This window comes from Sceloporus undulatus, unplaced genomic scaffold, assembly GCF_019175285.1.
Source record: "Sceloporus undulatus isolate JIND9_A2432 ecotype Alabama unplaced genomic scaffold, SceUnd_v1.1 scaffold_18, whole genome shotgun sequence".
Lineage (NCBI taxonomy): Eukaryota > Metazoa > Chordata > Lepidosauria > Squamata > Phrynosomatidae > Sceloporus > Sceloporus undulatus.
Genome location: NW_024802940.1, coordinates 427,954 through 455,925, shown reverse-complemented (window position 1 = coordinate 455,925; position 27,972 = coordinate 427,954). Strand labels below are relative to the sequence as shown.

General features: G+C 39.1%; 1 protein-coding gene across 1 annotated transcript in view; it reads right to left on the bottom strand.

Moving 5' to 3' along the window:
* Positions 1 to 27,972, bottom strand: part of LOC121917435 (laminin subunit alpha-3-like) — a 177,831-nt gene that overhangs the window by 12,318 nt on the left and 137,541 nt on the right. The window contains exons 55-71 of the mRNA XM_042443401.1: positions 26,525 to 26,624; positions 25,094 to 25,210; positions 24,473 to 24,652; positions 22,476 to 22,618; positions 20,128 to 20,304; positions 18,419 to 18,570; positions 18,162 to 18,324; positions 14,924 to 15,057; positions 13,274 to 13,421; positions 12,705 to 12,824; positions 12,278 to 12,402; positions 10,275 to 10,395; positions 9,884 to 10,024; positions 9,641 to 9,771; positions 5,718 to 5,858; positions 4,398 to 4,542; positions 1,360 to 1,523 (exon numbers count right to left, since the gene is read on the bottom strand). Of these exons, the coding sequence (XP_042299335.1) occupies positions 1,360 to 1,523; positions 4,398 to 4,542; positions 5,718 to 5,858; positions 9,641 to 9,771; positions 9,884 to 10,024; positions 10,275 to 10,395; positions 12,278 to 12,402; positions 12,705 to 12,824; positions 13,274 to 13,421; positions 14,924 to 15,057; positions 18,162 to 18,324; positions 18,419 to 18,570; positions 20,128 to 20,304; positions 22,476 to 22,618; positions 24,473 to 24,652; positions 25,094 to 25,210; positions 26,525 to 26,624 (2,402 nt within the window). The remainder of the gene's footprint in view (positions 1 to 1,359; positions 1,524 to 4,397; positions 4,543 to 5,717; positions 5,859 to 9,640; positions 9,772 to 9,883; positions 10,025 to 10,274; positions 10,396 to 12,277; positions 12,403 to 12,704; positions 12,825 to 13,273; positions 13,422 to 14,923; positions 15,058 to 18,161; positions 18,325 to 18,418; positions 18,571 to 20,127; positions 20,305 to 22,475; positions 22,619 to 24,472; positions 24,653 to 25,093; positions 25,211 to 26,524; positions 26,625 to 27,972) is intronic.

Here is a 27,972-nt window from a genome sequence, read left to right as displayed (position 1 = left end):
TGGAACAATGGCAGTTGAAGTGGAATAAAGTGCTGTAATTATGTAGCTGGAACTGGGCCAGAATTCAGGTATCTTACTTCTTGCACCACTTGGACAGCTCTCAGATTAGCCTATCAATGGAGTTTATCACACGACTGAAATTGGAAGTATAATCCAGTGTCATCCTTAACGCAATCATGCGTATTCACGTTATTGCGCGAAAGGTTACCACATGCGATCGCTGGCAGTCCGAACGTACTCCAAACGCAATCACGCGTTAATCCACAGTTAAGTAAATTCAGTGAACTAGCAAAGTCACAAACCCTATTCCTAGGCAACTTCGCACTCAGTGCACTGTTGTTTGGTGTGATGTGCATGTCTCCTTTGTTCCTGGTTCTCCCCCCCAATCTGGAAAGGGGGGGTTCCCACGAAGCCACACTTTTGCTTGTTCTTCAGCATTGCTGAGTGGGGGGGGGGGGGCTGCTGCCTGCTAATTAAGAAGCATGGACCGGGAGCTATTGGATAACCATTATATTCACATTTTAATGTGACAAGAGTGAATATATGCTCGTTTTAATGTGAATAGAGCATATTCTTTCAACCATTCTCTCCCCCAACCTTTTTTGCAAATTGTGGGGTTCCTTGGTTCCTCTCTCTCACTCACCTAAATATGCTATGCTCCAGTCATCTGGAGTCTCACTGAGCATGCACAAGGGTGCCAATTTGCAATTAAGAACCCACCGATGTGATGGCTTACTTTGCACAGAATCTGGGTTGCGTTCGGGGAGGCCGTGTAAGGTGTGATAAATCAATTTTCGAATTGACCTCGCTATCTTCTCTTTCAAGATTGAGAGCCTCCCGTCCCGTGTGATAGCCTCCAATGATTAAACTGTGGCATAGTCACCTGTCTAGAATGGAAGTCTTAGCACCAGCCAGGACTATATAAACTGAGAGACCAATAGGGCCATGGCTGGCTATATATAAGTACTTCTCCAAGCTTAGTCTGAGCAGTTTAGTCTCCATCTGCTTAAACTGGTACCTGCCCACCAAGCCTGTCTTTTGATTATCTCTTTGCTTCTAGACCTTGTTTTCTTGATTTGCTGCTTGTTGCCTCTGGCTTATTTGATCCTCACATACTTTCCTCAGCCCTTAGCCTAGCTAGGTAAAACCTAGGCACTTAGGCTGACAATATCTGATATAGAGCATGGGGGGAGGGATTTATTTTGGATTACAATTCCCAGAATCCCCCAAGCATCATGGTGTATCAAATTTGGCATTATGAAAGTTGTTGCTTTAAAAAAGTAACATTTTGAGGCTCTGCTCATAAAGGTCTAAATTCTGAGAATATAAAATGCTTAGAATAAAAATTCATCTCATTACCGGTCTCTTGATGATGTTTGGGAAGTTGTATACAGCAAATGAGTGTCAGGAGTATTGCCAAAGTGATAAGCTCCAGTGACAAAATTTAATGGTGTGTGGAAAGGACAACTTTTGTTGCTTTGCTGTACACTTGCATCTGTCAGATAGGCAATTATTTTTTTCCTCTGGAAGTAAAAAGAAAAAATGATTTTAGCACTGGCACCTCTAACAACGTAATATAAAACAGAGCATCATTATTTTGGGAAGTGGGAGAGAAAGAATCAAGGATTGTGGATTTCATTGAGTTCACACTGTATTTACTCTTCTCTTTTACTTGTCTCATCTTGCTAATTTCTCCCCTGGTTTGTGTCATAAGTCTGAAGCTTCAAAAGTCATTTAATCAAAACCTGAAGCTTTCAAATGTAGACACAATTCTCCTCTCAGCTTTCAATATGGCATTTCTGATTAAACTATTCAGCCTCTCTCCACTATACTTTAAAGTAAATTTAACAACTCAGTGTAGACAGTTATTTCTGCACAATAGAGGTGTTGTGAAGTTTAACTGATTAAAGCTACAGTCTTGTGTACACTCACTGGGAGTAAGTATTAATGAATGTAGTGGGATTTACTTTGGAGTAGATATCTATACCAGCAGTGCCATCAATATGTGAATGACATCCAACACTACTACTCTTTTCTAACCCAATCCAAGGTGGCTGACTTGTTTAAACTGCTGCTTGTCTCACTAATGAACTAGATGATGGCAAGCAAATTGAAACTTAATCCAACAAGACAGAGAGGTGCTCTTGATGTCAAAAGGCAAATCGGGAAACAGGGATTCTGTCTGTGTTAGATGAGGTTACACTTCCTCTGAAGACACGGGTTAGTAGGTTAACTGCACTCCTGGACTCATCTTCTAACCAGGATGCCCACGTTTTGTGGTGGCCAGGAGCATTTTTGTACATTTAAAGCTTGTGCACCAACTGTCCCTGTTCCTTGAGTTGCTGGATCTGGCTATGGTGGTACATATGTTAGTTACATCCTGTTTGGACTACTATAATATGCTGTACATGGGCTGACTTTGAAGAGTGTTCAGAAGCTCCACTAGTTCAAGAAGTTTCAGCCAGAGTGCTAACTGGAGCTATGCCTCTGTGAAAACAGCTCCACTGGTTCCCAGTTTGTTTCCAGATACAATTCAAAGTGCTGGACACAATTCAAAGTCCTATATGGCTCAGCTCAAGCTATTTGGCAGACCACATCTTCCTCAGTATGAGCATGCTCGAGCCCTGAGATTATCAGGAGAGGCGCTTCTTTCAGTTCCACCATCACTGCAAGCATGGCTGGTGGGGGTGGCATCATTAGGATTGGCGTCAGTTGGTGTGGTATCTCACAGTGTCACCCCTCATTGACCTCCTCACATACCACACCATACAGAATCCTTAGTAATGTTTTTGTACAAGTATTACTCATAAATTGTAATTCTTCCATATCACTGAATGTAATGGTAATAGTTGTGGCATAAACAACTAGCAAAATTAAAATTATATATTTAAATTACAATATCATACACACTGCTTTTACATGCATATAGTTTCATGTAGTTAAAATGAAAATTTGGTAAGATGTGATGTTTTTAAAGAATATTTCAAATATATATTTTTAAAAAAATAAAATTTAAAAATTTTAATTTTTAAAAAAACCTGAGACCTCTACTTTCTCCTCCCACTGACCTTCACCCCACTCACACCATCTCTTCATTTGGTGTAGTCATGCTGGCCACATGACCACCAGATTTGTCTTCGGACAACGCTGGCTCTTTGGCTTAGTAACAGAGATGAGCACTGCCCCCCTACAGTTGGTTATGACTAGACATGTCAAGGGACTACCTTTACCTAATATTGTGACTAGTTTAATTCTATTTTAACATACACTTTCTATGTTTTAACTATACTGTATTACTCTTTTAAACTGTAAGCCACCTTGAGACCCAATTCTGGGCGGAAGCAAGATACAAATAGTCATTGTCATTGTCATTGTCACTGTAATGAAGGCAACAATTTTACATGTTGTAATTAGTGGGACTTCCGTCATACGTTTATTAAATTATACATACAATTGGACTACAAAACTCTCCAAGCATGTAAATCCCATGAACATTCCCAATATCTGTAACTAAACCTGAAATAACAAATCTACTGTCAGGAATCAGAACCATAGGTTGTGATCAGGCTGCTTTTTTTTTAATTACTGTTAATGAATTCCAGTTTTCATCCTTTAAAAGATAACATTTCTTAGCAAAATATAATTTGGACAAAGGAGCAATTCTTCAATACTCCTGAAAGTGAAGAAAAAGAACATTAACAAATAACTATCTGTTTTAATACTGTAATAATTTAATTCCTTTTTAATGTACTTTTTCTATGTTTTTAATCATAATGTTTTAATGTTGTGAAGCCACTCTGAGTCCCAGTTCTGGGAAAAGAGTGGGATACAAATAAATATAATAATAAATAATAAATAATAAGTAATTCCTACTAGTGAGCCTCTCTATAACGCTCTCTGCATCTTTGTTTTATATGGCCCTAAAATCATCCCATTTCTTTCTCTTGTATGTTGATTTTTCTACACAAACAGGATGCACCAGAACTGTAAACATATACTTAATTCAGGCTAGGACTGTATGTGGAGCTGAAAAAAGAAGGTGGGCACAGAGGCAGTACAAAAGCAGACAGTAAATTGGATGGACAGCTTTCTTTTCCTCCAAGGTCTAAGCTCACCAGAAGCTCTGCTTGGCTTGAGGCTTTAGGAAGAGGGAGCTGTCTTGACAAGTGCCTGCCTCTCTCTATTCCTAGTGCAACCGAACAGAGCTTGGGAAAGTTCTCTTTTTAAGAATACGACTGCCCAAATTGCCCAGGATGGTCACTGAGTGATTCTGGGATTAGGAGTCTTTAAAAGGAACTTTTGAAAGCTTGGCAACTGAACCTATATTTTATGGATGCATAGATTTTGGATTATTGTGTCCCCTTCTCCATTTTTTAAAAAACCTTCAAATGCCCAACCTTCAAAGCCATTTCAGGATACGGCTCTGTTAGTTCCCGCAGTAGCAATGGCTGTGGTTGTTTCTTTATCATACAGAAGCCTAAAGACACATCAGTCTTTTCCTCATAATTGGTTAGATCTTGTACATGAGGAAATTGTCCCATTCTGAAACAGAGATAACAAATAGTAAAATGATTTCACATTGCCTCTTGAGATTCAGACTTGCTACAGAAGAGAACAACCTAAAGTGAAGGATTCCTTGGACAAAGCAAAGCATCTCTCTGTGATGACCTGTGGAAATTTAGTTTCAAAAATGTTGTTGTCTATATTGTGGATGCTTATTCTGGTTACAACTGCCCTCAGTAACTATTTCCTGTGATTGAATTTATTTTGCACTAGCATGCATTGTCAATAAAAATGGCACATACAAATTTTCCATCTGCTAAATGGAAGGCAATACAGTAAGAGGCAAAGTTCCTAGGATAAAACCCAGCTAATCATGGTTTATTTCAAAGGCCTTCAAAGGAAAAAAAATAACCTCGGTTATTTCTCCATATGAACTACATGTGAGATAGGTCCTTTTTCACAAAGACCTGCCAATTTCTAGGCTGTAATCCTGCACTGGATTTACGATAATTTTTCTATTATTTGTGTTAGATAATAGTTGATACATAGGAGAGACTACATATGCTGATGACAGTAGGCAAAATGCTGAAGGTCCAAAACACACTGCAGAAATAATCCAGTTTCAGACCGCTTTAACTGCCCTGGCTCAATGCTAGGGAATTCTGGCAACTGTAGTTTTGTAAGACATTTAGCCTTCTCTGTCAAAGATTGCTGGTGCCACAATAAACTACAATTCCCAGGGTTTCCTAGCTCTGAGCCAAGGCAGTTAAAGCAGTCTCAAACTGGATTTTTTCTCAAGTGTGCTTTAGGACCTTGGAGAAATTAACAACATTCATTCAGCAATATCAGTGTGGTTACGTGGATGTGGAAGTATCATAAAGCTACACCTACACACTTTGGATAAGAAAATGCAGTGCAGAAAGCACTATGCCTATGTTGAAAGTGGACCTGTTCCTATAGCTTACATGACAGACTAGGAAAAATGAGAGGGAAGTGCAGGCAACAGGAAACACAGGGGAAGGATGGTCTGAACCCTGCACAAGATAGCATTATCATTTTCATATACTGCATGAAGGCATTCTCCTTCCACTTCAAATAATGCAGATATTCTATTTCAGTCATGTTCTCAAGTGTATCATCCATGCTAATAACTCTATTTTATTCCAGTAAGCACATTACTACACGTAAATAAAAATTTATTAATATATGTTTACCTTTGTATAAAGACATTGGAAATGCAACCTTCAAAATTATTACCACCAAGTTCTATTGGCCGACTGAGTGTTTTCCTTCCTATTATAGGAAGCATTTCAACTATTGTTGACTCAGGGACATCATCAATCAACATTTGAAGCCTGGAACAAGAAAAATACAAACCAGAGGGAAATTTTTCTGAGCAGAACTATTAAACATTTCATTACTTGCATATAAGGTGTGTTTATCACTTTTTAACTATTGTTCCAAAACCATTTTACAGCATAAAGCACAAGTAAAAGGGCCTCTGAGAAAATTTCTACCAGATGGAACAAGACTGTGTTGAAGCTCAAGAAATTGAGTCTTTTTTCAGTAAAGATAATGGTATAATACGAAATGGGTGGATTTTAAAAAAGAACTTGTCAAATTTGGACTTGAAAAACATAGTAGATTTACGTTATATAATGAACTGGTGGTCTTCCTGTTTACAGTGTCAATGTGAGCTATGAACAACAACAGAATTCAAAAGTCTAAGGAGATTATCACACCTTTCTCACTGCAGTCATGGAAGTAAAATAAAATGCAAACATACAATTTATAGCGCAGCCATCTCTTCAGTTCTTTCATTCATTCCCAAGGCTGCTGCCCCATTGTGCTCTCTTCTTGTCCTCTCCTTAACCCCACCTCCTTCCTTTATGTTCTACCAACCATACTTTTTGGAGGGGGGGGTTTCCCCCCAACTTTGTTACACAATTCTAGAGCTCTGCAGGATTGCCCATTCTTTCATAGGTTCTGCCATGAATGAAAAGAGACAGCTGGGGGACAGGGTAGCTATGGGTGGGAGGCAGCATCATGTGATCAGCATTGCCAAAGCTGCTTCTCTTCCCGTGAAATAGCAGTTTAAAAGCCGTATGTGGTAATCACATGATCTATGCATTTCATTAAAAAATTAGATAGGTTCATGTAAAAAACCAAGAAAATGCCTGAAGAGCTACATGTCTGCTAAACTTTGTAAAATAATGCAATGGAAGGGGGTTGTGAGGTTTGTTTGTTTGTAGGGAGTGGGCTGTCAGGGATTTATCAGCCCTTCCTTAGTTCTCCAGGCCCTGATCCAATATTCTGGCTAACTCTCCCCCTCTTATAGGTCCTGATAACTAATGCCAACCAAAATATTAAAAAACAATCACTCAAGCAATTAACCCAGTAAAATAGATCATACAGAGTAGCAGACAGATCATGTAATCAGTCTCTATTAACAAAGGCCTGATTGAACAAAAATGTTTTTGTCTGTCTCCAAGAAGAGGCAAGTTAAGAGGTCAAAGTAGCCTCCAGAAGGAGGACATGCTGCAGTATTCAAACAGCTATTGCAGTGCCCTGTATCTAATGGATGCTAACCTCACATTTACAAAAGATGGTGCCCTGAGCGTTTAACATTATTTCAAGCATAGCCTTTTCCTTTCAAAGCATATCAGGAATAAAAGGCTTGGCTAATTTAATCACCAGTGCAGACAAACTGACTTTTGTTCTTTTTCTTTTCTTTTATAATGGACTGTGATTAATCAGAATCAGATTCTGCACTATTTATGTAAAAGTATGTGGCCACATGGGGTATCCTATCTATTTGGTTTTTGCTTTCTGGCACAAGCTAAATCCTACTGGTGATTTCCAAACAGAATAGACCTAATGAATCTATTACTGAATAATAAAACAACACTTATGTAAATCCTATTGATCCAAGGGTTCTACTCTATTTTGGACCAACAGCAAAATTCAAGCCATGAAAACACCATGTACTAGACAGACTTTGAGTACCAACACAGTCCCTTTTGTCTTGTGAATGTGCACCAATTACAAATCAACAAACCCTGTTTTTCTGTGAACAGCCAAAGAATCTATACAAGTTGTATGCTCTTTGCTCTGTGATTTCACCAACACCCCAAACTGATTTAAAAATCTCATGTAAACATTAGGTTAATATGAGCAATCATATGTAACAATTACAGTTCAAGCACAAAAATCCTGAATGTGATTGTTAGCTCAGTGTTTTCTAAAACAAGAAGTCTAGTGGCTAATTGGTTGTCACAGGCTGATAACAAATTGAAATTCCAACTATCTGGTTTATTGTATGATTGTGATAACTTTCACATGAGATTCATATCACCAGAATCAAATCACTGAAGCTCCCCACCCACTAAGCTAATACAAATCAACTGCAGGCACAGTCTTCAAAACAATGGTACCATTCACTATTCATCTTATTTTTCCTTTAGCTGGATTCATGTCAACACATAATCATGATTTCTAGCTTCCTATCAAACATTAAAAGAGTTTGAAAAGAATGTTTTAGAGCAAGTACATTCAAAGAAAACACAGAAGAGGAAGGAAATAACATCTGTTATTTTGTATGCATAAAAAACCCAAGATGTTATTCTGCACGTGCTGGTCATGTTTTAGCCATTTCAGTTGGTCTGGAAAGTTTCCTGTCTGCAGAGTGCACTATTCTGAAAGGGAAGCACTCAGTACATGTACAATGGGAAATTAAATGGAAGTTTTACCAAGGAGTGTGAAATTAGAGATTGGTTACTTATTGTTGTGATTCATTCTTGGGTGGCTCAGAGGAGCATTCCATGTGATTTGGATATTCTTGCTACGTGAGCTGGTATGTGGAATTTAGCCCAACTGTGAAGTGGATTGCTCTTCTGTTCCATCCAGAGAATACCTCTGCATTCTTAAATATAGTGCTCCCAGTCATGGTTTATGTAAGAAAGCTGTTTGTAGAAATAGTACACCAAACAATAATGAAAAGCACACATTGATCTTACTCACATGTAATATTAAGCTACAGTTTAGTGTTATTGCATAAGATGAAATAAGCCTGAGCAAAGACTTACCAGGTATCTTTCTTTTTCTTTTCCAGAAGGATGACTTTGGAACTGTTTACAGATTCTCAACTCAGCATTACCATATATATGAATCAGAGATGATGGCCTGGAACACACTGCGTAAATAATCCAGTTTGAGACCACTTTAACTGCCCTGGCTCAGTGCTAGGGAATCGTGGGAATTGTAGTTTATTACAGCACCAGAGCTTTCTGACAGAGAAGGCTAAATGTCTCACAAAACTACAGTTCCCAGAATTCCCTAGCATTGAGTCAGGGCAGTTAAAGCAGTCTCACTGGAATATTTCTGCAGTGTATTCTGGGTCATCAGTTTAAAATAGCTAAATAATCTCTAGTTTGAATTTGTCTTATTTGGACTAGTGTTTCTTTTTAAACCATTATCTTTGGAGTTTGTTTTAAAACATCTCTGATTCCTACTTAAGGCTAAATTGGGATTCTGTACAACCAAACATAAAAGCAAATCATATTCTCAGGTTCATGGCACTGTCTATGGGATGAGGGAAGGAGATGAGGAAAGCATTAGCACAAAGCGCCAAGTAAGACTTATGCCAGTTTAAGTATCTGGAGCTAAAACATTATTGAGTGTGAGCTCACACAGTGAGGATAAACCTGTATTAATTTAACGGTGTGGTATCCATCCACAATGGGACTTAAAAATGCTAGGGCTCTTAGCTGATTTTCATTAGGATCATGACATGAAATGAGGGTAGGTTTAACTCTTACCTTCTCAATTGTAATTCCAATGAAAACTGCAGAAATTGACATTATGTGGGTGAGGATAACTCCTACTACTTATCACATAAACACATTGATATCTAGTTTGATTCTTAAAATTAGAAATACTCTGGTTCTGTATTTTGTCATTGTCAGTATTGTGAAATGGAACCATTAAACACATCCTACAGAGTTACAAGATCTTCTGTTGTGTCTAAGGATTAACATCCATCCCTGTCAGAATCCTAGAGCAGTTTAAACTCGATCTTTATAACCAAATGTAAAGTCTTTAAGAAAATTCTGTTCCATAATCAAAATACTGGACTTACGTGTCACCTTCTTTCATTACTGTTACATAGTGCATTAAACCATCTCCATATCTCTTGCTAGACTGGCTTTCTTCATCAGCTAACTGTACAATTACAGAACCATTTCTTAGGAGTATAGTAAGTATATCAGGCTAGAAAACAAAAACAAGTTATCCACAAATGAAGTTGGAAATAAATTACAAAAAATTTAAATTTTTCAGCAAACAATTTTATATTGAAATAAAAAAAATATATCTCTCATACCCGTAAATTGTAATTTAACAAGGTTCCATCAAGCGCTAATGTGTGAAAGCCAAAACCAACTTGGAAATCATTGGGAAATGGGAAACCTTCATCACTCAGTCCAAGTACTCCATTCTTGGAGAAAGTTGCAGTTCTCACAAGCTAAAAATAGAAGTAATAATGAGTATGTTTTTCTCTTACTGATCCAACTTTCTTTGTTTCTGTTAGTAATACTGAAGGTATGATTAGCACTCTTACATGAGTTTTGGAATTACTTGGGGTTCATAAAAATCTCACTGCAGTGAATATCTTTTTTAAAAAGGTTTTAAAGGGGTTTTTTTAAATGAAAGACAATTGTAATTAAATAATTTTGAATGCTCCCAATACAATAACAAATGAAAACACAAATTACCTTCCAATCATCAGGGCATTTTGTGCTGACACCAAGAGTTTCAGTGAAGGTAGGGGTAGACTCAAATGAAGTTCTGACATTCATCATGCATCCACGAAATGGAGGTGTGGATATATTAAAGCTGCTTCCAGAAATAAAATAACAACAACAACAACAATAAAAAGCTTTTGAGGCTGGTGTTACTGTTCCTACCTATTTCCTTTTCCTGTTGTACAGAATTGCTTGCCACTATCTATCTGATTTATCTTCACACAGCAATTCAATAACTGATGCTAAGAGACTGTGACTTGTCATAGGTCACTTCATGGCTGAGAAAAGATTGCAGCCTTAGGCTCTTGAACTCACTTAGTACACTGGCCCTCCTTCTGCATGTTGCTTCAATTCAAAGAGAATAGCAACTAGGAAATGCAGCATTAGAACGATGAACGATGGACATTCAGGTCTATATTCTGAGCGCCTGTGTTTGTGAATTGGAAGTCCAAAGTAAGGGTGGCTTCACTTACTCAATATTAAGTGTATGTATGCATCTGTACTGAATGTACTTTCAGAGCACCATCTAGTTTCCTCAGACAGTAATGCTTGAATATGTGTATACCCAAAGGAACTACAAGCAAGTGGAATTATACAAGAGAATGGTTTATACAAACCCAGCTACTACTCTCTTCTCTTGCTTTTCTGACCACTGAAGTGGCAAATAAATAAGTAAATAAATAAACTAAAGCATGATAAAAGGAATATACATAATAAGGTGCAGCAACACTGAAGTGTCATTTAATTATCATGCTGTATTTATTTCTGAAACAATACAAGGAAGAATAAAGTGGCATCAATTTCCATTGGAGCTCACTTTTAACTAAGAAAGATACCATCTGAGAAATAATTTATTTCCAAAGAATATCTATCCACTTTCTCAGGATAGCTTACAAAGGAATTTTTTAAATTGCAATATTTCATTAAAAAAATTAAAGCAGTAACTAAATCTACAGGGAAATAGTGACATTATCTGCTTTTAAAAAACCCCAAACAAATAGAAGAAAAAGCAGTGGATTGTCCTCTCATGCCAAAGTTCTTGTCAATTAAGGGAGTGAGCTGATGCAGTTCCTGCTACTATAAAGGAGATTAACCTTGTTTCCCTGAAATTATTTATTGAATGGGAAGATGGGGTGGGGAACAACTAGCAAGAGATGTAGCTGGGGAAGAGGCACAGATCAACAGAACACATATTTTTCATTGCTCAGTTCCTGGATTCTCCAGGTAGGACTAGGAAAAAAAAAAACTAAGGCTGGTACCTTGAGAGCTATTTACAGGTGAGGAAAGTATGGCCTGGAGGCTAGATGCAACTCTCTCAAGAGCATTTTGCAGCTGCCAAGGCCCCCAAAGATCTTTTAACCTTGTAAACATTTTTCTTTACTCAAAAGGCCCCCTTCAAGGGCAATTTCACTACCGCATTTTGTCACCCACTGGCTGTTTAAGGCTGGGGAGGCCTTTTCCTCATAACTGGAAGTTATTAAAATGGGGAGGGGGGAGGAGCAGGAACAAAACATGAAGGCCCCACATGCCTGCAGAGGATTCAATTTGAGGTGATTTTTTTAAAATGTGGGGTACAACCTTCCACTGTCCAGTAAGAGACATGTAAAGCCCCAAGACCTCAGCCAGTTGTCCATTCCTGTTGTAGACAATACTGAACTAACTGGACAAATGCTCTATCTTAATATAAGGGTGTTTCCTTCATTCTTATAAGTAGAATCATTCAATTTCATCTTAGACCTTGGAAAGGTCTATTTTGTCATCCATTTTCTCTTTTTGCTTTTTAGATTAATGTGCATTAAGCCTGAACGTATGATCTACTAAACTGCTTGTAGCCCAGCCAACTCATACTAGACATTAAATATAAGGAGAGGAAGCAACTGTATTCAGCATGAAAGGCCACAATGTGCTTCTTCTGCATCCACAAAATTCTATGCTAGAAATTAGTCCTTATTCTCAAGATTGTTGCAACTCACCGTTCTCTTATGAAGCCTGGAACTCCACCCAAGTAATATGAATCAAACCGAAATGTGTTTGCCTTTGCTTGTACTCTAGATTTAACAATCAGAGTGAACTGCTGAGGAGTAATAATTAAAACAACCTGAAATGGAAAAAAAAGATTTAAAACCAGTGTAAGCCTAAAGGAGTTTGGCTTTGGGGCCACATGTTGTTCCATTGGGTTTTTGAAAAAAATCAATTGAGCAAAGTAAAGTTTTAAAAAATTACTTATCTGAATTAACAAATATAAAAGATCTACAAGATGATAACCAGGGATTTTTAATTTTGTAAAATGTACAAATGTTGTCTGTTTAAAATATTGAATTAACATGATGGATTGATTTATAAATATCACATTATCAAGATTTCTCTTTGGGAGGTATGAGGGGGTATAGAGACACTTACCAGTCGATCAATTCCATTGTTTATGACCTCTTTGCTTTCTATCTCTTCTGGGGGCTGTGAATCTATTTTGTATCTGAATACTAGATGACCTTTTTCAATTCTCAAACTGATAAACTTGTCCTGAAATTTAGAATGTATAATGCAAAATGTTAGAAGGATTCACTGGAAATGAGCATATTTACTCAGCGCTAGGATTCTGGGAGACCAAGATTCAAATCCCTGCTCAGTAATGGAAACCCACTGTGTAATGTTGGACAAATAATACCCTCAGAGAAGGCAATGGCAAACCACCTCTGAATAAATCTTTCCAAGAAAACCCCACAATAGATTTGTCTTAAGGTTGCCATGAACAGAAAATGACCTGAAGGCACACAACATCAATAATTTTTTCTTACTGCACTAATAATTATGTTCTTATTGCAGTTCAATAGACATAAATGTCTGAACTTCATATTTTCTATTGTATAGAATTTGAAAAAGTAAAATTTACATCAGTTATTTTCACAATGCTCATTTAGCTTTATCCCTCCACTTCTGGCTGTCTACATGAATAGAAGTATTTAAATTACCTGATTTTCTGCGAAAAATACCAGTCCTTCATCTGAAGTCGTCTGAATAGTTTGTTCATATCGTAAAAGAACGGAATTTTGTGGAGCAGCATGAACACGTGCGTAACCTGTGCCTTCAAAATACATTTTTGCAGACTGTTCTTTGTATCTGTAATACGGGAATATACAAATGAAAACTTCTGCCATCCTATGAGCACATTCTCTTTATAAAGAAATGTTATACAAATCATGACAGAACAAAAAATTGTTTCCCAATATGAAGTCTTACAAGGGGAATTTTAAAATATGTAATAATTCTATGGGACACAGTGGCTCAGCGATAAAGATGCTGACTCTGACAATTGCAAGACTGGCAGGTCGACAGTTAGAGGCCCAGATGTTGCAGGACATATTGAGCTCCTATCACTAGTCTCAGGTTCTGCCAACCTAGCAGTTCAAAAGCATGTAAAAGTGCAAGTAGATAAATAGGTACCACTTCAATGGGAAGGTAAACACCGTTCTGTGCAGTCATGCTGGCCACATGATCACACAGTTATCTTTCACGATGCTGGCTCTTTGGCTTGGTAATGGAGATGGGCACCGCCCCCTACAGTCGAACACGACAACTTCATCAAAGGGGAAACCTTTACTTTTAATAATTCTTATATACAATGTTTGTTTTGTTTTATCACAAGAATAGAGCTGTAAACATTTCTAAACCAAAGGCCAGATGAAGGTGCACCTCTGGCAGTGAAGGCCTTCCTGCTTTGAGCTTTATTCAGAAGGACAACTCATGAATCTGAGTACACTGGATCAGATGGTTCAGGAAGGGGGTGGGAGAGAAAGTGCAGCTGTAACACTTTTCCTTGAAAGAAAAAATAAAAGGGAAAGGGAATAAAAGAGGGGATGATAGCAGGATATTCACTTGCTTTCCCCTCAGTGTTTCCCTTCTACTGAGTTTCTGTTCTTAAACACGAGTACTGACTCCTAAACTGATCTTCTTTTTGCTTTGCTGGATCAGACTAACTAGCAAGATGAGAAATGCCAAACTATGAAGTTCATGACTGGTGGGAGCGAGCATATGATATCCCATGCCCAACCCCTTTTTATCTTTGCTCAATACCACTCATATCAATCCCACCACGTAAAGTCCTGTGAATTCTTCCTAAAGTGTCACTCAGTTATAAGTTTTGGTTCCACACAACCAATTTTAATTCTCACAAAGGTGATTGCCTTGTATCATTAAACAGTGCCCTCTTAGAGATGAATCTTTTCTGTTTTCACTTAATTACCAGTGTTATACTGGTAAGTGAAGGAAGATTTTATTACCTATCAGATGAAGAAATGAAGCTGAATCCTTGTCTGCATGGTCTTATTAGGATCTGAATACAAGATGGATTGTAGGACTAGCAATTTAGCATACCTAAATTTTGCGATCTGCTCAACTCTATTTTGCTTTTGAGTCAAATGTATACTGGATTCTTTCACAAAATCCTATGCCTTGTAGATGTCATTGCAAAATGACAGAAACGTAAACTTAAAGGCTTTTAAAAGCTGGGTATGTCTACTCATCCTTGACTGGGATGAAGAGAATATGAGAGATTATATATTATAAAATTCAAAATATATTTTATTTATTTATAGCACTTGTCATTTGGTAAAAAAAATTACCTTCTGCATGGTTGCACTAAAGTAGTGTTGAGATTAAATGTCTTTTTGAAATTGTACAGGCTGATAACTCTCTCATTTAAGCTGTCTAATTCAATGCAGCCTTCATAACGAGGGTGATTTAGTGTATCAGGAGGCTGGAAGATTAAAAACAGTATTCAGAGACAATAGCATCATTTGAACAATGGGCAGTATAAACACGAAAAAATGTAAAGCTGTGACTGCTATGAGACCCTGCAATGAGGAGTGAGAGAATATTGTATTTCCATGACTGCAATGTACAGTCACAGCAGCTTGCACAAATTTAGGATACCACATTCTGAGTATTTTTAATTAACAGAAAAAGCCAAAATTCTAGCCCAAAATTCTAAACTAAACATTTGGGAGCATTTACTTGCTGAATGGGAACAGTGGTTCCCAAACATGGGTCCTCAGAAGTTGTTGGACTATAGCCCCCAAAATTCCTGATCATGCTTGGATGGTGATTTTAAAAGCTGGTATCAAAATCTAGGAACCCGAATTTGTGAACTACTGGTGTGTAATGGTTAAGACTGTCAGACTAAAGGTGTATCCATACTACAGAGTTAAAGCAATTCTCAGTCTAATCTACCTCCCAGGATTATTGCCAGGGAAAAATGAGAAGAGAGAAATCATATATTTAGTCCTGAGTATTAACGGAGACATGCTGAAATGTAAATTGGAATAAAGATAATATCATCCCAGGGCCCATTCACACTACTAAAAAAATCGGTTCTGAAACCGAATCAATCACGTGAAGTTCATATTCACCCCGAATCTCACACAAGCGAATCCAAGGCTTGCACACCCATTCCGTGATAAATGGCCCCTAGCGCGGTGTTTTTTAAATCGGCGCAAATACCGTTTCTTTTTAAAAAACCCGGGTCCTGGGAATGAGAACTTGGCCTCGATCACGATCGAGGCAAATTGAGGGAGGGATTTAGGTCAGAGGATGGGCAAAGGGCAAGGCATTTCCTCCCCTCATCGGAGGGGAGGGGGAGGAGGAAAGAGCCCTGGGAAGAAGGGAGCAAGGGAAGGCATTCTTTAGGAGCCTCTTTTCCCTGCATCCCCTGCCCAAAGCCCTCTGTCGCTGGGCATTCCTTCCCTTGCAGGAGGAAAAAATTCAGGTCACGAACAGAGCTCACATCAGGCAAACCCCCCCCCCCTTTTTGTGTGTGTGTGTGTGTCAGAGGGAAAAAGGGGTGGTGGTCTACTTCCAGCTCCCGCAGCCTCCCCATTGCTCTTGTCCCTCACGATCCCAAGGCTGGAAGGGATCCCCAAGGGATATCCAGTCCAACCCCCAATCAAAGAAACAACCCCCCCTTTTCAAGCAGCCTCTTTTGACAATTTATGCGCATTTTTTGGGGGGGTGACATGCCTGGGATGTAGGGAAATGGATGCAGCAGAAGCAGCCTCTTTTGACAATTTATGCACATTTTTTGGGGGGTGACATGTCTGTGTGCTTGCTTGTGCTTTATTTCCTCTTGTTCCTGGATTATTAATTATTATTATTATTGTTGTTATTGTTATTATTACTGTTATATGCGGATGCTACAGTCAGAATGCCTGCACTGCATTTCCCCTTTATTCCCAATTGATTCCATGGGTTAGAGCATTCCCTCCCCTCATCGGAGGGGAGAGAGAGGAGGAAAGAGCCCAAAGGGTGGATGCTAAGGGTGACAGGTGGCAAAAGGGGGGCTGGGCTGCATAGGGCTGGGGGTGAGGGGGGGAGATGGAGAAAGTGATGGAGGAGGAGGAAGGAGGAAGAGGAGGATTGCCCAGGCTGGGGGATGTAGGGAAATGTATGCAGCAGAAGCAGCCTCTTTTGACAATTTATGCGCATTTTTTGGGGGGTGACATGTCTGTGTGCTTGCTTGTGCTTTATTTCCTCTTGCTCCTGGATTATTAATTATCATTATTATTGTTGTTATTGTTATTATTACTGTTATATGCGGATGCTATAGTCAGAATGCCTGCACTGCATTTCCCCTTTATTCCCAATTGATTCCATGGGTTAGAGCATTCCCTCCCCACATCGGAGGGGAGAGAGAGGAGGAAAGAGCCCAAAGGGTGGATGCTAAGGGTGACAGGTGGCAAAAGGGGGGCTGGGCTGCATAGGGCTGCGGGTGGGGGGGGGAGATGGAGAAAGTGATGGAGGAGGAGGAGGAAGGAGGAAGAGGAAGAGGAGGATTGCCCAGGCTGGGGGATGTAGGGAAATGGATGCAGCCCAAGCAGCCTCTTTTGACAATTTATGCGCATTTTTTGGGGGTGACATGTCTGTGTGCTTGCTTGTGCTTTATTTCCTCTTGCTCCTGGATTATTATTATTATTATTATTATTATTATTATTATTATTATTATTATTATTATTATTAATGCGCTGCATTTCCCCTTTATTCCCAATTGATTCCATGAGGTCACTCTCTCTCCACCTCAGTGGAAGGCAATGGCAAAGTGTAAGCAGGTGGAAAGGGGTCAGTTCAGCAGAGGGGGAAGCTACAATGTTGCAAAAGACTTCACTTACAATCAGTGTTACATTTTTAAACAATTTTTTTTGAGCAAAGGGAAAGCTACAAATGTTGCTTTTAAAAGCATAAAAAATGCATGACAATTCCATCCTTTGCCTGGGACAGGGGCAGATCTGACCCAAATGCCCACAGGTTTATAAAAAATTAACCCTGTGCCTGGCTCTTTAAAAAAAGGGAGGAGGGGGAGGACACTTTCCAATGCCCTGCAAAACGTCACCATGACGATCGCTTGATTGACAGCGGCCACCTCACCGGCAGACACAGAATGCATTCGATTTCAAACAGAATGCATTCGATTTCAAATTTGTAGTGGGCACTTGCTAACGGAGCGATTCGGGGGAGGGGCATCCGGATCAGCCCAGTTCCCTCCACGTCTTTTATGCCAGTCTGAATGGGGCCCCAGAAATCCTTGACTAGCCCCTTCCTTAGGTTGGGAGGGGGGAAAAGATAGCTCTGCAAATGTCTCTGCATACAAGAGAAGCAGAACAAATAATTTTAAAGTTAAGTTAGTTTTGCTTCTGCTGCAAAATCAGGATAATTCTTCACATAGAATTTCATTTTTTTTAAAGTGAACATATTATTACCTACAGGATATTATTGTCAAGTTACTTTATGTACAGCAACTATATAATGATAGTTTACATGGGAAAAGGCTCCTTCTCATTCTATCATTTCCATCAGTTAGAAAAACATTACTGTAAAATCTGGTGGGTATCCTCCAACATAGAAGACGACATTGTCAGGATTTAAGTTGAGGAGAGTGTAGCTATTCTCGCTGCTGTCCTCAAAAGGTCCTAGACTTGATGGTGAAGAGGAGGTTGCACCTTTAATGTAATTTAGCTTTGCATATTGGTAAATTCTAAAAAGAAAAGAAATATAAGGGACAGATAATTAAAGGGCTTTGAATAATAAATCCATAAAAATTGGAAAGGCTTTATTATAGTGTCCTGTACCTCTCAAATCTCACAAGATCCAGAGTTGCATCTTTGGTGTCACTCTCATAAACTTGCTCAGGAACTTCTATTTCAGCTGTGTTGCCTCCTAGGCTGTAGGCACAAATAAGACGGCCATCCCGAACAGCCATACCTATGTAGTCTTTGGAACTCTAAAAATGGAAATTTAAGTTAAGAGTATAGAGAGTTTCATGTCCCTATTTTTAAATTAAATGTTTAAACTGGATTGATTCCAATATAAATGGAACAACAACTCCACAGATGTTATAATTTTTCAGTCTTCGGATAATTCTATTAGACATTTCTTACTCCCCTGCCCCAATATATAACTGGATTTTAAGATTCCTTAGCCAGCAATCATGATAAGTACATAATTTGACATCTATAATGTAGCCATTATGGGGTTCACATTCCCCAGATCCAATATGGCCATTGACTTGCCCTCAGAATGTCCAGTTTCAGGGCAGACCACTAGTAGGAACACTGCCAGAAATAGTTTTATGACCACAGAGCATTTCACACATGTCAGGTTTCTCTATAGCAGTCATAGCATCCCATCAGTACAGCTGTTCTTTGTTGTCAAATTATTATAACTCCCTCATACTACACCCAACTAGACTACTATAGAACAGGGTCAGTCCTACTGTTAGAACACATGAGGCCATTTACTCAGGTATTATCCTTTTAGTAGCAGGCACTGTTATTAATCTATTCCTGCAGTTCTTTTTACAGCCAGGAAAGCACCGAGGTACCTGTGAGATTTTATCACAGAGTGTGTCTGTGTGCTACCATTTGCGGCTCCATTTAAAGCAGCAAAATGTCTTGGACTGCCCTTACCTTGGTAGTCAAGAAATGGAAGACATTCACTGTCTATGTTTACATATCATGCTAAACCATGATAAGGAGTATCAAACAATTTTAAACAAGCAAAAAAATGTTTCCAGCTTACCTGGAGTGGCATTTGCAGCTCACAGCATCAGGCATATTTCAGTGGTTCCCATTTTCTTTGGCTGATTTGCCCCTGCTAGAAGCCTTCACAGTTTTTGTGGGCTCTGGGAAGAGTGGGCAAGCCAGCCAATCTTGTGCAGCTAAGTTAGCCAGTGGACAGGACTGGAGGAAGTCAAGAAAATGTCTTCTTCCAGTCAGCTCACTGGCTATTTAAATCAGGTACTGTACTGATATCAGTGCTTTCCTGCTCAGTTCGCTTAAGAACCTTATACTTCCACCTACCCTCCTTTTCCTTTTGCCATTTACAAGGGTTGCTGCTACTGTTGTCACATGTTTGGGCAGTTTTAACGTGGGAAACAGATTCAGTTCGGGGAGATGGGGCCAATGAGCTGCTCAGACCCAATTAGGGGATTCCTTTACCTTGTGGACAAGAATAAATGGGGCTATGACAAGCTTGGGGACAAGTGACCCTGCTCCAATCCAAGTGTTCTTTGTTTAGATGTGTGCATTATCAAAGTAATTGAATTATTTAGACAATTAGGATCAAAGATGTGGAAAGATCGAGAAAGAGAAATTTATGTGAAAAGAGAATAGTTACTGCAAGAAGCCAGAGAGTTCTGCTAGATCCTGTTAATTAACCAGTTATTCTGCCCTATACTCTTCAGCCCCTGTGTTCAATTTCTAAGCAATAACAACATATAACTCAAATATTTACTGCCTCTCTTGCACAATGATGAATAGATTAAACGAGAAATACCTACATCTTTGCCACCTAGGTACATAACAAACATGTCCGAAGTCTGCTGTGGGCTGTCCAATCGTGAGAGAGGTCTTTGAAGAAATAAGGAGAGGGAAGTATAGCCCTTCAGATCTTCAAGAATATCTGGAGGTCGAACCTCTACCCCAGAACTGCCATCAAACCTCATGGGAATAGCAACCTATTAAGAATAAAAATTAACATAATCAGTCACAAATTCATATAAGTCAGGAGGCTACCTCCACTAGATCCCACTGCTTTTACCAGAACTGGTGACCCTCCTTCCTGCAGCCCCTTTGAACCCTAAAAGCCTGCTCCAGAGGGTTGGGAACAAGACAATCTAAAGCACCTGAGTAATGGAAACAGTGAGTAACATTAGATAGAATGTAAGTCTAATGCCTGCCTCTGTAACCATCTTCCATGTTGAAAAATCCCACCTGCTCTCTAAGGGCTCTTCCAGACTGGTCTAAGCAAGTGTGAGTTCTCATAATACATCTCCCTGGGTTTGGCTGGTTGTAACAGACTCCATGTTCACTCATTCCATTTTTTTGGTGGGGGGAGGCTGTTTATGGCAATTTTTTTGGATCTACTCTAGAGCTCTTCCAAAGTTTTTCTAAAACCAAGTCATGGTTGGCCCTCGCATGTGATGCTTAGGGCATCCTTGCTGTGCGGCATCAAATAGGTGGCGCACGTATTGATGATGTCACTGCTGTGCGGCCTCCAGATGGAGACGCACAGCAGTGACGTGCTCGTGCTGCCGCCAGCTGTTTGCAACGGTGCAAAAAGGAGCCGATTTTTAGCGGTCCCTTTTTTTGCATAGCTGCACCGCACAATTTGATTGCTGCAGCGCATCTATGCAGCAAAGAGAGGCGGCTCCCGGCCACCTCTTCCTGGCACCCTGTACAGAGCTAAAATGAATTTCAACATGGAGAAATGTAAGGTACTGCACTTAGGGTGGAAAAATGAAATGCACAGATATAAGATGGGGGACACCTGGCTGAATGAGACTACATGTGAAAGGGATCTGGGAGTCCAAGTAGACCACAAATTGAAGATGAATCAAAAGTGTGATGCAGCAGTTAACAAGGTTAATGCGATTTTAGGCTGTATCAATAAAAGTATAGTGTCTAGATCAAGAGAAGTAATAGTATCACTCTATTCTGCTCTGGTCAGGCTCCACCTGGAATATTGTGTCCAGTTCTGGACACCACAGTTTAAAAAGGATGTTGAGAAACTGGAGCGTGCCCAAAGAAGGGTGACCAAAATGGTGAAGGGTCTGAAATCTATGCCCTATGAGGAACAATTTAGGGAGCTGGGGATGTTTAGCCTGGAGAAGAGAAGGTTAAGGGGTGATATGATAGCCCTGTTTAAATACTTGAAGGGATGTCATAGTGAGGAGGGAGCTAGCTTGTTTTCTGCTGCTCCAGAGACTAGGACCCGGAGCAATGGATGCAAGATACAGGAAAAGAGATTCCACCTCAACATTAGGAGGAACCTCCTGACAGTAAGGGCTGTTCGACAGTGGAACAAACTCCCTTGGAGTGTAGTGGAGTCTCCTTCCTTAGAGGTCTTTAAACAGAGGCTGGATGGCCATCTGTTGAGGATGCTTTGATTTAGATTTTCTGCATGGCAGAATGGGATCGGACTGGATGGTCCTTGCGGTCTCTTCCAACTCTATGATTCTATGATTCTGTGTTTGCCCTGTCTGGAGGAGCCTTAAGTGTGGATTCAGATGAAAACATCTGTAGCAGCTGAGGTAATGCCATTAAAGTCAAGCTTCTGGGTATAGTCTCTATAGATGATAAAGGAAGTTTCTTTGTGATAGCTGATATGTCTGTTCTGTTCAGAAGTGACTTCTCCTTAAGATCACCTGAACTGATCCCAAATAACAGATTGCAGATGACCAACATCTACAGCCTGCCCTCCCCAACTACAACTTGCCATCCGTGGATTTAAGCAATGGCAAGCCCCATTGCTGCTAATGGCTGTGCGTGAAAGTGTGTTCACTGCCACTGAAAACCGTGGGATTTGAGGTCCTGTGTTTTTTTTCATCTGTGCGGGGAGGGTGAGGATGGAAGTGATAAGAAGGGCCCACTGTACATATAGATAACAAAGAGAAAAGCAATACCTTCTTTGTTAGCCAGTTTAGCTTTACATCATTAAAGGAAAAAGACTGCTAGCTCAACAGAGCCTGGCCTACACACTTATCCTTTATTTACAGAGGATCTAAAGGCATCTGAGTATCACTAATGAAATGTGTTAGTGATGAGATGAAGCAAGAAACTTTAGTGAACATGTGATGACAAATTAGAATAAAGGAAAGAGGAAGCAATAGAAATTGGCAACACACACCTTGTTTGCAGCGTCTCTAGCTTGCTGGATGAGCTCTCTGATGCGATTTATATTCTCCGATATGTTGCCTATTGGCATAAGTTGTTGGTTGATACTTGTAATCTTGTTAAATAGATCCGGGAGGATATTTGTTAAATTCTTTACTGTTGGCAACATTTTTGAAAAAGGAGAGAAGGTGGGAACATTATATAAGAAAATGTCAAATATAAGTCACTTAAGTTAGGCATATAATAGCTAGAATTCACTGGTGCAGGCTGAATTCTGTTTGGACCAAAACCAAAAATTACTCCCGCAAATGAACAAATTTGTTTTGCTATAGGATAATAACAATGTTCTGTGTCTTCAAGTTGACTCTGACATATGATGATTCTATCATTCAGTTTTCTTGGTAAAATTTATTCAGAGGAGACTTGCCACTGTCTTTCTCTGAGGCTGAAAATATGATTTCCCCAAGGTCACCTGGTAGGTTTCTATGTCTGTGTATGAAAATTAGAATCTGGGTCTCCCTGAATCCAACTGTCAAATTTCTATACTACACTGACTAACAATCAGCATGGCATAGTGGTTTGGGTGTTAGACTAGGATTCTGAAAGATCAGGATTCGAATTTTGGCTCAGCCATGGAAACCCACTGGATATCTAGAACAGATTACTCTCTCAGTCCTACAGAGGCAATGAGAAATCTCCTCTGACCAAATCTTACCAAGACGATTCTATGACTTTGTTGCCATAAGTTGACTTTAATGTGCATAATATCACATGAAAATAAAGAAACTCAAGTTCCTCCTTATTCAATGCCAGGCAATTTTACAGAGTATAATTATCCAGATTCATTATTGCCTTAACTATTAAAATGATTATTAAAGTACAGTAATTCAATTATTAATTTAAATAACGTATATCAGTTTAATTATTGTTGTTTGTTGGTGGTGGTGTATGCCTCCAAGTCATTTTTTTTTTAAACTTGTGCTGACCCTAAGACAGTAGGGATTTTCTTGGCAAGTTTCCTCAGAAAGGTTTTACTATTGCTGTCCTCTGAATTTGAAAGAGTGTGACTTGCCAAAGGTCACCCTACTGTTTTCTAATTAAGAGTAATAAAATAAAGATCAGAGAAAAAATAATCACTAATCAAACACTTCCTTTTTCTTTATTTGCCGAGATCAAGTATGACAAGATACAGCTAAGAAGGTAAACCGGGGTGGGAAAGGAGTAGCCCATGGGATCCATGCCACACTGAAGCCCACTTTTGTTGTTCCCTAAACCCAGTGTCTCCCAAGACCCCCAACATCTCTCCCCTATCAAAATCTAATTTTTGGATGACTTTTTTTAAACTTGGAAATGATGCCAAACTCAAGACAAGCTTTTGCTTATGTAGTGGTTTTGCTTTCTTGGTACAAGTGGTACAGAGCAGAAATGCAATGGAGAGTAGAATTGCATGTTATAAAGAAGGTGGGGCTGATGCAGGATGTGACAATTCTGCCTCATATTCCAGCGCCATAATGTCATATTCAACTTGTAAATTTGCCTTTTTCTTCACTCATTGACTACTGCTAGTGGGGCAGAGAAATGTGGATGATAACAGTCCTGACATCAGGAAGGGCAATTCAATATCAATATTATTTGGAACTTCTCTGAGTTCCAGCACCATTTCTGATTGGCAGTGTCCCTTCAAATATTCTAGATCAGTGATGGAGAACAGATTTGCAGTGTCAGATTGGATCTCTACCCCTACAACACCAGATAAGACAGATAGTGTCAGAGAGTGTGGCCATGCTCCTGACGTCATGGCCATGAATATGCCTCCTGATATCACAGACTATCTGGTTACAGTCTCAGCTGGAGTTTCTAGCATGTGCTAGAATTTCTAGAAAGAACCAATTCTAATGAGTTTGCCAAGGGGTGAAAGGGCATGTCAAGAACATTCTGAACAGTCACATTGCCTGTTAATATCAATCTCAAAAGGCTAGAAGAGGTTAATGAAGCAAAGGAACCACCTACCTGTATTGTTTGCATCTTTAAGAGCATTGTTGAAATCAGCACTGTGTGTGGTTCCATAGGAATCTTTTATGTTTTCAACCTCTGTTTTAATTGGATCCAGTTCATCAAGTACATTAGTAGTAATATCATTGGCATTTTTGACCATGTTCTTTGCATTCATGATCATGCTGTTTATGCCATCTAGCAAAAAGATAAAGATGCACAAAGATTCATGATGGTATTTATCTTTTCTTTTTCAGTGGTGACAAAAAGAATAACCTGTGGTGACAAAAAAGTAGTGACAAAAAGAGTGGTGACAAAAAGAGTAACTTGTGGTGGAGTCTTCTTCCTTGGAGGTCTTTAAACAGAGGCTGGATGGCCATCTGTCAGGGATGCTTTGACTGTGATTTCCTGCATGGCAGGAGGTTGGACTGGATGGCCCTTGTGGTCTCTTTCAGTTCTATGATTCTACAATTCTTGCGTCACTTAAGATCTACAGTATTAAAATTAATAAATATTTTTGTTCCTTATTTTCTTGCCATTCTCCTTCCCAACTGATACAGCTATTTTGTAACAAATAAATAAAAATAATAAATGCTTACATTTACATACAGTAGTAAAAATCTGCATCCAATTGCTTACCTCTCTTTATCCCCTGGAGTTCATTTTGAAAGACTGTGAGATCTCCTTGAATCATATTCTTCTTACGCTTGGCATCTTGAAGTTGGTTCTTTATATCATCAAGAGCTGGGCTAATTTCTGTAAGGTAATTTGGAGTGAAACAGGTTTATAATTATTAATGTTGCTGAAGTTTCTCTGCTTTAGTCTCTAACCATATTTGAAAAATAGTGGCTGCAAAGCTGAATTCAGTTCTAAATTTAGCTGCAATTACAGCTAAATGAGCACTGAATATACATAGGAAACATTTAATTCTTATTAAAAATCCAATATCCTACAACCTATAAAGTAGTTTCCCACAGAATAAGTGTTTAGAACATTGAGACAAATAAATATTCAGAACTTGTTTCCAATTTCTATCCCCAACTATACTCCCTTAGAATCATAGAGTTTATGTAAGTGTTGATTTGTTATTTAGTGATACATTCAACTTAGGACTGACAACCGGATTTAGGTCTAAGATATCTGAGAACTAATTTTAGTAGTAGGTTAAAAACTACTACTATAGAGTGACAGGGGTATTTCAAATTGTGACACATATTGCCCCCTGCATGGTCAGCATCTGTGATAAGGATGTTATATATCCTATGTGCCGGCTTTTCTTCATCATTTAAAGCAGGAGTGGGGAATCTGCAACCTTTAATCTAACTTCATGTGGGTGTAAAGGTGAAAATTTATTTATTTATTTGCTACTTTTTCCCCTAAAGGGACCCAAGGTGACTCACAGATTTAAAAAACATTACAATAAAATTTAAAACAGTTTAAAATAGAGGAAAGTGGGTGGAAGAGGTAGGTAGGTATGGAACTTTATCAAGACTTGACCAACTCTATGATTCTATAACTCTGCTTCTGCTTTAAATCAAGGAAGGACAACTTCTATATTTTTTTAGGAGTGATGTGCTCTGCGTGCAATTTTCTGTGTTCTGGAAATATGTTTGGGTGCATGACTCCAACTCCTTTAATTCTCAACATTTTAAAACCATTTTTAAACAAGTCAAAGCTTTTTCTACATGTTTATTAAAATTTATTAGGGATGGATGTTATAGAAGACTCTGAGCTAATTTATAGGGCAATTTTAAAGCAGCAAAGCCCTTACACAGAGATCATACCATCTCAAGCTTTAGCTAGTAAAATTTGTTTCTCTAAACTGCTCCCCCAGTGTAGAATCACAGAATATCAGCGAAAATTCCTTCAGACCCAACATCTTTATCTGATATAACTTTGTTACATGTGCAAGCATCTAATTTTAGGGTGGGGGAAAGTCTCCCAGCAAGAAATCAGGGTAGTAAAGACTGTGTGAATCAGCTCTTAACAAGGCAAAGTCTATAATAGCAATATTAAAACCTTACTAAGCTTTGCTCAACCCCCACGTCACTTATTTGCCTTTCAAGTTACCTTGCAATGTCTTTTGTGCTGCTTGTGCTTGATTTAGCAGATTGCCACTGCTGGTCTTCAATCTGTTGGCCTTTCCAGCTAGATCTTTTTTCTCCATAATCTGAAAATGAAGAATTGCCATGTAAAATATCACACAGATAGAAAACATTAAAAAGTTTAAAAATTCATAATCCTAGCCATGGTTAGAAATATTTCAGCCTTGCAGAATCTATTTTAGTTTTTGCTGAGAGCTCTGTGGTCCACCATGTGGAATGGCTCATGGAGGAGAGTGAAGACAACAGATTCCTGTCAGCACATGCTCAGCCCAGGAATTTGTTTTCTATACCAAACCTAAACTGCCACCCTTCCTCCTTCAAAACATTGAAATACACTCTTCATTTTCTCTAAAACCTTTTCTTCATCAGCAATCAAACTTAGAAGGGAGGGAAGGAGAATGCTTTTCTTATTGTTGGCTGGTACTGTTGAAAATCCTTCTTTCGAGATCAGTTCCCAGAACCCTTCTTTGGAGTATAATTTCCAAAATCACTGAGGCCAGAACCCCAGTCCAAAAAGGTAATGTTTTCAAGTTCTGAGATGTAGTGAAGTGCAATGGTCATGATCACTTGCTTTCAGCTTCGGCTGATATGCAACTGCACCCCTTCCTGGAGCGGGAAGACCTTGAAACAGTAGTACATGCACTGGTAACCTCTCGGCTTGACTTTTGTAATGCGCTGTACATGTTTTTATACTGGGGAGTAAGGATAGAGGTTTTTTAGAATTTGTAACTCTGTGTCAAATTTGAAAACTTCAACTAGTACAGAATATGGCAGCTAGGCTGGTTACTGGTACATCTAGATTTTTCCCACATTACACCAGTTTTAAAATCCCTTCACTGGCTGCCTGTTAGTTTCCAGGCAAGATACAAAGTGTTGGTTTTAACCTTTAAAGCCCTACATGGCTTGGGTCCTGACTTCTTGCGGGAACACCTTCTCCCATATCATCCTCCCTGCACTCTTCATTCTGCTGGGAAGAATCTGCTTCAACCAAAGAGGACTAGACTCTCAGCAGTGACCCAGCGTCTAGGAGCAGCTGCTGAACTCTAGAACAACCTGCCGACCGAGATCCGTCAGATTACCACCTTGGAAACCATTAAGAAGGCTAATAAGACTGATCTCTTCTGACAAGTCTTTCCAGACTAGACCACCTCCATTTACCTGCCTCCCCCCTCCACTTTTCTCCATCCTCATTTCCATCCTATCTGGACCCCGCTATAAACTGCCTACAAATCTCCTACTTATTTTAACTGTTATTTTATACTATTGTTTTAATGTCCTTCTGGTTTAATTTCCTTTTAGTATTACTATGTTTTTATACTGGGGAGTAAGGATAGAGGTTTTTTAGAATTTGTAACTATATCTTGTTTTATTGTTGTAATCCGCTTGGATTCCAAGTCATTAAGCAGAATATAA